Source organism: Seriola lalandi, unplaced genomic scaffold, assembly GCF_002814215.2.
Source record: "Seriola lalandi dorsalis isolate HSWRI2012SDOR001 ecotype SW California unplaced genomic scaffold, Sedor1 jcf7180002054544, whole genome shotgun sequence".
Lineage (NCBI taxonomy): Eukaryota > Metazoa > Chordata > Actinopteri > Carangiformes > Carangidae > Seriola > Seriola lalandi.
In genome coordinates this window covers 5,005,883-5,014,396 of record NW_019525097.1, presented here as the reverse complement: position 1 = coordinate 5,014,396, position 8,514 = coordinate 5,005,883, and the positions used below count along the sequence as shown (strand labels likewise).

At 38.7% G+C, this 8,514-nt stretch overlaps 1 protein-coding gene across 2 annotated transcripts; it reads right to left on the bottom strand.

Annotated features, from left to right (window-relative positions):
- Window positions 1-1,584: 1,584 nt before the first annotated feature.
- Window positions 1,585-7,895, bottom strand: taf1a (TATA box binding protein (TBP)-associated factor, RNA polymerase I, A). 2 transcript variants are annotated; one of them, XM_023414876.2, is made up of 11 exons: window positions 7,700-7,895; window positions 7,134-7,337; window positions 6,564-6,727; window positions 6,140-6,253; window positions 5,838-6,036; window positions 5,476-5,597; window positions 4,731-4,889; window positions 4,388-4,454; window positions 3,883-4,006; window positions 3,618-3,772; window positions 1,585-2,592 (listed from the first exon to the last, which is right to left on the bottom strand). In XM_023414876.2, exons 2-11 carry the CDS (start codon window positions 7,261-7,263, stop codon window positions 2,540-2,542), a joined length of 1,287 nt encoding a protein of 428 aa, XP_023270644.1. In that variant the 5' UTR covers window positions 7,264-7,337; window positions 7,700-7,895; the 3' UTR covers window positions 1,585-2,539. The 2 variants fall into 2 exon arrangements, with proteins under 2 accessions (XP_023270644.1, XP_087032419.1); XM_087176293.1 differs by lacking the exon at window positions 7,700-7,895 and having other exon boundaries at window positions 6,564-6,725; window positions 7,134-7,266.
- Between the last annotated feature and the right edge of the window lie 619 nt (window positions 7,896-8,514).

The window sequence follows — 8,514 nt, the reverse complement described above, 5'->3', positions numbered from 1 at the left end:
GCCGAGAGTTAGATGAGAAGATCAGGTGACTCTGAAGCAGCTGATTAGCTTAGCTTAGCATAAATACTCCTGCAGAACCGCAGCTTGTCATTTTTACACTTAGGTGTTTGTACTAAACAAACCAGCTGTAACGTGTTATAGTGAGCTTTAAAGGTTAATATAACATTTGGTTTGTAGGGTAAACATGGTAGATATGATGTTGGTATAAATCTTCTCATCTCACTCTCAGAAAATAAGTGTATTTTCCAAAATCTCCAGCTATTCTTTTAGATAAAAAAAAACAATGTGCATTGGCTAATATTCCCTAATCGGCCAATATTAAACAACAAATAACATTAAAAGACTTTTTCTGTTATAAGTCACAACGTAACTTGCCGCTGCCCTTTGAGGGACAAAGGCAACACATGGTCTCTATACTGTTCTGTTCACCTATAGGCCGATATATGCACATCAGTTCGGATATCCAGCATCTGTGATATGGGAAAATAGGCCAACAGAATCAGCCATGCTGGCATTTTACCAGTTGGGCTGAACATTTGCATTAACAATACAAGTGAGACGATAAAAATTCACTGTACTGCTTATACCAAGGTCTGCTTGTATTGGACCATTATAGGCAACGGTGCAAATCATTTACCAGGACTGCAGCACGGCAACATTGGATGTTTAGGACCTTGACTATATTTTGATTTATATTGATATCCACATATAAAATCACATATACTGTTATACAGTTAAATTTGTATCCATTTTGTCCACTCCTATATCAGAAAAAAACCAGACTGTTGTGGTAACAGCTAGGACACCCTGCCCCAACCCCTGCTGCTGGTTCAGGAGGCAACAATGAGCTGATGGTTGTTGCAGGGACATTTCTTTTGTTGTGTGCGACCCTTGATGATCCCTGATAGGTGATTACAGCTTCCTCTAAGGTCTGACTTTTCTCCAGTTTGTCTGCTCCGGCGGCAGAGAAATTGAAACCCCAAACGAACCAGGTCCTTGTTGTTCTCAGAGTTGGTGAGAAAAGATGACGAGAATCAAATTGTCTTAGCAGCAAACTACTGTTGCTCAAGATGTGAGCGACCTTTGAGCAAGTTAAAGTAAAAGAGTAAAAGAGGACTTGAGACAAGAGAGTCTCCACTTTGAATCTTAACTGTCAAAGTGCCTTTGAGGAAGAAACCAAACTCCCAGCAGAGTCACTTCATGTCCAGGAGGACAGTGCAGTGATCGCCTCAACTGTGAACATCTGTGCTGGTGATTTAAACAATTCAACCCAGCCCCCTCCAACAGAACCAAAAAAAAAAAAAAATAGCTTGAAAAAGGTCACAACCAGGACACTATCCAACGCAGTGACCAGCTCCTGATCCTCTCCGCTGCTCCCTGAGTTTTGAATTTTCAAACGACATGTGTTATGTATTCCCAGATCCCTTCTGCAGCTGCTCCTGTGGTCGGGCGAGTGCTGTGGGCTTTGGTTTATGTAATGACTGCAAAGCAACACACACATACAGTACGGCTGACTGAGCTGCTGCATGGCCAACACGGTAGCAAGCCGAAACAGAATCATTACAAACACTTTCATTTATTAAATTGGCATGCCGCTGGATGCAAGACTTTATTTCACGGTTCGGTGCAAAGGACTCAGGAGAGTAAACACAGCGTTTGAAGGCCAAGGATCCGGTCGCGCCATTACAAACATACTTGGTACAAAAATCTCTCCTTTTTGAATAGATGGCATCGCAAGAGGTGAGCCTCTCTACTGCAAGAGACACTGCATTGTACTGTTTGTGAAATAAAGGACTGACAAGGATGGATATACTGTTTCTGTGTAATATACTAGCACATAGTCAAGCTGATCACAAGTCAGTTATTATCTTTAACAGAAGGAAGCTCCCACATTTATTTTAAAGCTATTAGCAGTCACCACCTGTCAATTGTCGGTCCCACTGACTTAAACCTCTGCACATCATGTTGCTGAAAGGTCTGTGTAGAGTGTTCTGACATGACAATAGAGCTGACAGAGAGAAAATCCCTCAGGCTGTGTGTGTGTGTGATGTACACTCACTAATGACCTTAAAAGCCCTCCATGCGGCGGTCAAAGGTCGGCTGAGGGTAGACTGAGACTCTGCTCTCATTAAAATGTTTACAGAAAGCATGAAAGCACCATGAACACTGATTCAGAGCCACACTCAGTTTCTGTCAAAATGAGGTGGTCATACCCTCCAGATACTCAGTGCAAATATACAGAACAAGAGCTCCACACAGTGGACGGCGTAGCTTGTGCCTTCACAATAAAGCTAATGGCACAATTATCTTCAAACGAGGGAACAATGTTTAAAAAAGGTGAAGCTCAGGTTAAGAATATTTTATCACCCAATAAGAAAAAGAAAAAAATCCTGCTGACATAAACTTCATGTAAGAAGAGCACTTGTGAAGATTCCTGCTCTTCATCAAGACGCCTTTGCCGTGGTTTTCCAGTCCTTTACCGGCAGCATCTCAGCCCAGTTCTTGATTGTGAATCGTGAAGGCACAATTTAATATTCTCTCAAGTCCTCTCTGCATTGGTTACCCCTCCAGCAGTGTACTTAAGAATCAGGTCTGTAAGAAGAAAGACATCAATGAAGTGTAAACATCTACAGACCGTGTCATTGCATAACATGGTGCCACAGAAGCAAGAAAACCCTGTAATGCGTTGCTGTTAGCACCGGTATGGATCTCTCTTAAAAGAAAAATGAATACACTGTTTTCTTCTGAATTATGAATCATGTCAGTTCCATGCAGGTAAAAACTTAACTTTCAATAAAAAGAGTTCACAAAAGACTAATCTTCTAACATAGTGTCATTTAAATGGGTTTCTAGTGCAGCAGTGGGAGTAAACTACCCACTTGTACAAGGTCAAGTTTCCTGCAAGAAGCTACAGTAAGACTGTTGTGACATAATGTTACATAATGTGACAACATGCTAATGTTACATCTTGTAAAATGTGGCTTGGTGGTCATTTTATAAATTGCTGTTACATCAAAGCTCCTCTGTGTGGAATATTTACGTGGTTAATCTTTTTTTAACATTAGTGTGATGCGCTGCTGTCAGCCGCAGTGTCTTTTTCTGACTCTACTGCACCACCAGCAGTCACCAGGCCAACAAAAAGGCACAATAAGAACTTGACCGTCAGCAGTAAAATTGCATTTCCCCTCCAATATCTTGTCTAAAAATATTTGCCTTTACAATTGCAGATACATTTCCAAGACTGGCACATTGTAACATCCATCTCGGTAATAATGACAGTGAAATTTGCCTTTAAGACGACAATTAGAGCTGAAATAATGATTTTAAATTAGTTGATCAACTGGTCCATAAAATGTTGTCAAATACTGAAAATGACCAAATCAATTTACAAAACCCAATATGATTTATACAAATGACTTGTGTTATCTCACCAACAACCCAAAAATAATTCAGTTTACTGTGACAGGAGACTGACAACCAGAAAATAATCACATTTAAAAAAGATGGAACCAGAAAATGTGTGCCTTTCTTTTAACCAATAGATTTACAGACTAATTGTTTCACATGTGTTGACAGTACCTCCACAAGTGTTTGTATAAAAACGTGCACCGACTTACCAGGGCAGAGGACTTTTGCCAGTGACGCTTTCACCTCCATCAGCTCTGGGTTCTCCTCGGAGTCTTTAATGGCGTGGAAGCTTGTGAAGTGCAGCGCAGGCCAAAAGTCTGTTCTTCCAGCCATTTTTTCATGGACAACCGTTTTCCAGTCTTCTCTGTATTTAATACACACATACACAGAACAACAGGCTTCAAAAATAAAAAAAAACTGAAATTTGTTAAAAGTTTAATCAATAATTAAACTTCCAAAATTTTGTTTACATACTGTAACTGCAGTTTCTGAATAATGGCCTTTAAAAGTTTCCACGCGTCCATGTTGCTCCTCCAGCAGGCGAAGTCCAACATTTCTAGAACGACTCCTAAAGCTTTTTGGTGATCACTTGTTTTCTCTGGGGGGAAAAAAACAAAAACAAAAACACATCAATGATGGATACTATGGAACAGAGAGGAGGTTACTGGGAGACATGTCTATAACAACAGAAGTAGAACAGACAAATAAAGTGATGGCTTGGTCCACAAAGACTAAAATTTAGAAGGAACTATATATGATTATGCACAGACACAGTGAAAGAATAAATTCTATTGCATTGGATTCTCTTCACTCTGATCATCATCTCCAGTGACTTCTTTTTTTATTATTTTTTGACTCCAGTAAAAGTGCAGTTCTGTAGAAAGTTAAGTGTTGGTGAAGAGGTCTAGACTTAGTCTCTGGCCCGGACCTGGACCTTTTTTATTCCAACAGTAGATAATTCATTTCAATCTGCTTTTACCTGACTGAAGCAGGAGAAAGCTGTACTCCAACATCAACTCGTGGCTTGGGACTAAAACATGGAGGATCTACAGCATAAGAAAGTAAAGTTTTAAAGATGCATTAATAACTGTGTGTTGTCTGTGTGCTTTACCTTAGATCTAATAACAAGGCAGGTACAAGTTGTAGTTAAAATCCCAAATGTATACAGTTTCACAGGGATTATTAGTTTCTTAACTCTCTTTGAAAGTAACAATCAAATATTTTAATACATTATGACGCTCAAGTTATCATGTTAAAAACCACTTCAAGTGTCATTTATGACAAAACAAAGCAGTATGTCAATACTAGCTTGTAATGTGCACCTTCAACACTTTCATCAGTTTCCTCTGCGAAGTGTCGTGCCGCTTTAGGTACTGGTACAGATAGACATGCGCATTGGGATTGGGTGGAAAACTGTTGTCATAGGCGTAGTCATTCAGGACGTTCAAAGCCTCCCTGTGATCCTCATAGAACTCCAGCATCTGCCAAAAATAAAACAAAGGTTGTACAGTAGGTTGGGATAGTTCCCTACACAGAACAATAGACGGCCTGACAAGAACATCTGAAAACATGAAACACAAAAAGGTAGTTTCTCAATAGAGGGGCATGAAACTAATAATATCAAAATGTATTTATAGTAGGTCTGTTCTCGGGCTAAATCTACCGATCTACCGACTTATTTTCTCGATTGTTCTTTCTACAAAATATCAGCAAATTGTGAAAATTGCACATCACAAGCCCAAGGTGACATCTGCAGACGTTTTGTTTTCTCCAACCATCCAGTGAAAACCAACAGATATTATGTGTATTATCAAAGAAGACTTAAAAACTAAAAAAAGGAAATGGAAGCAACATATTTTTGACATTTTTGTAAAACAAAAAAACGCTGTTTTTGCTTTAAAAAAAAAAAAAAAGGAGCGACAGAGACAACTAATCAGTTATCAAGATTGTTGTGATTAATGTTCTGTCAACTGATTAATTGTTGCAGATCTATTCTATTTATCTTCATGATATTTAAAATATACATATTTATATAATTATATCAGACAGTTGGGACTGTGTGTTTACCTCAACGTAACTCAGTATGAAGGGGTCCCAGACACCAGGATTTTTCAAAATCTCCTTAAGATTCACAGAGGCCTGTCTGAAGTAGTTACGCATCTCTTGGTTGTCACTGAAGTCGGGGTGGTCTGAAAAGAGGCAGCCAAACATATAAAAAGGAGCAGTTTACATCTGGTTTGAGACAAATAATACAGAGGCCTTTTTAAAACATTAAATCATATATACATTTTTCCTAACATAACATTGATGTGCAGTTACTGGGTCTGCTCTGTAGGTGGCAGTATGACATCACACAAGAGCTTGCAATGTGACAATGTAACCAAGTAAATAATAGATGCTTTGGGGTGTGGAGTCCTGCGTTACCTCACCAGTCTTAGAGAGTGTGAACTTTTTGTCACACCAGATGATATAATCCAGCAGGCTCCTGTAGGCCTGGATCAGTTTAGTCTTCTGACACTGAGTTGCTGACTCCTTTCCATACCTCCAACTTTCAGCAACAGACAATTGATGCTTTGCATCTTCAATGTGACCATGGAGCAGCAGGTGGAAGGAATGTTCCAGACTGACCTAGAGACGCGAAGAAACGGGCTCTCAAATGTGATTCGGCAAAGCAAAAAAAAAGGAAATCAACAAACTGTGCACTGTGTTGTCATGTCTATTACGTACGTACCATCAGGTAATGCTTAAATCCTGAATGTTTCATTCGTTCATAGATGTTGTTGTAGTCTTCCAGCTTTGAGTTGGGGTGATGATGAAGGATCTCAGTGCTGAGTCTCATAATAAGCTACAAAGAGAGTTAATATCAAAGATGTGGGTATCAAACTTGCAAACAGTACTTCCCTGAACTGTATAAATAACTGGCACTGTATTTATACATATACTCTTTAGTAAAAATGTCTGCAATCCATGGAAATGTATTTTGGCTGTACCAGTATAAAAGAATGAAGCTGTGTTTTTGGAAACAGGAATTTTACAGTTTTATTTATACTGTAGTGTAGAATTATGAGTAGTGATTTTATATGTTTTGTGTCTTGTATGTCTGTATAGACTGGCCATGGGGCACAACACAAAATAAACTACAAAAACAAACCTACCTCTTTATACTGCGGTCTGGAGCCTTGATTTGGATCTTCTAACATTTGGGGGTAACATGCCATATATTCTGCTGCCTCTTGCCATCTATGATGTAGCATGGCTTCTCTGATCTGCTCCAAACAGATCCTGGTACTTTGGTGAAACCCAGATTCATCCGGTGTCTCTAAAGATAAAAAAAAAAAAAAAGGTTCTACAGCTTGGCTGATACTGTGTTTTTTTGAGAGTTGATACCAATATTGATATTTGCGAATGGAAAAAAACTGACAATAATATATTGCCCAACAGTCAATAAGGATCCCATAAATTGGTTTTATTATAAATTATGACTAAGTTGCATTAAGTTGTTTTGAGTGGACTTCAGTGGACTCAGTGCTTACGGATAACAAGTTATGTACTGGTGACATTTCAATCTTTAAATGTTTCTGTTTATCAGTTGACATATGTGAAACCAATATATCTGCAATGCATTAACAACGGCTGATATATGAGCCCAGACAGTTCATCAGTGTAGCTGTAATAGGTTCTTCATTGTAAAAAGAACATATGTAGGTGCATACTGCACAACCCACCTTCACACATGGGATTAGCCAGAGGGAGCTTTGATTTTTTATGTCCTTTTGCAGAGTTGGTGTCTGAAGAGTTGCTGTCATCCTCTAAATCTACACGAGGCCCCAGCTCTCTATCCAAGTCATCCATCATCGGCAGAGCAGTCAGACTCAGGTAAAACAGCTGCCTTTAATCACTTGGTGAAATTGGTAGTGTATGAATTCTACCTGGAGGAACAAAAAGGGGCATGTATCATTAAGGAATTATAGAAAGTCTAGTAAAGTAATTATTTCTCTCAAGAAATACTGTATCCAGACCTGACACTGACAGTTAGCTAGCTAACTGCTATGTAACTAAGATGTAATAGCAAACAAACATTGAAATGCCACTGCCAGTACAATTAGCTGACTTTTTAGTCAAACGAAAATAGCTTTTTTGTTAGCTTGTTAGTTAAATTTCACTCAGCTTCTATATCATAGTTTCACGCAACTGCCCACAAATCTTTAGCTATTATAGGTATTTATAGATAGACTCAGCTATTTCAAATGAAAAGAGTAGATACAAGCTAATAGTTAACCTCGGTTCCTACCTTCTGAGCGGTAACGTTACACAGATGCTAGCCAGTGTGCCGATGCTAAATGTGATTAATGGACAAACGTCCAACGGGCAGTAGCTATTCAGACACTGGCTCCATGTTAAAAGCGACAGGATTTCTTAAAGACATCATGGGGTAACATGTATCACGACTGTTTGGACCTTCCACGTTATTCTGTTTCTGTTGAGTGACTGAGGAACTGGAGGGGAAAGCCACACGGCTATTGGTTGATGCAGCCGGAAAGGGCGGGGCAAAGAACTGCTACCTTTTTTTTTTAAACTAACAACTTTATTTATAGCACACAAGGGACAAATACAGTGACACATTCAACGCTGTACAGTTCAGGTAAGGTCCCCTGTCCAAAACAGATGCACACATCCTAAGAATGATATCCTCAATTTATCCTAGGTCTATATTTATGTATTTGGAGCTCAGCCAAAGCTTAGGATCATGTCACAAACATAAAACAGGTGCTCTGTTGTTTCTACATTTGTGTTGTAGGTGACAATTAACAAATTTAAATTTTGCTCTAATAAATTCATTTGAAGGCTAATTCAGTCATCTTTAAGAACACTGTTCTGTTATCAGCTCAGTAAATATGTGAAGTGTTTTTATTTATATGAACTCTCATTTGACTTCTGATGAAAAAATTACAGAAATGTTAAAAGATTCCGTGGCTGTTTTGCATTGTTCATTTATATGCAAAATACATTTTCTTAATTTTGTACTTGTCTACTTGTCTACTGGCTACTAAACAATAATGTTTGGTACAGTAATCCTTTATTGCTACATACACGTAAATCATTACT

Coding starts and splice junctions, on each gene's coding strand:
- taf1a (XM_023414876.2), bottom strand. CDS start 7,263: ATGATGGATGACTTGGATAGAGAGCTGGGGCCTCGTGTAGATTTAGAG. Junction 6,254..6,563: donor CCAGACCGCAGTATAAAGAG/GTAGGTTTGTTT, acceptor CTCTCTTTGTAG/CTTATTATGAGACTCAGCAC. Junction 4,455..4,730: donor AACTGATGAAAGTGTTGAAG/GTGCACATTACA, acceptor CTTATGCTGTAG/ATCCTCCATGTTTTAGTCCC.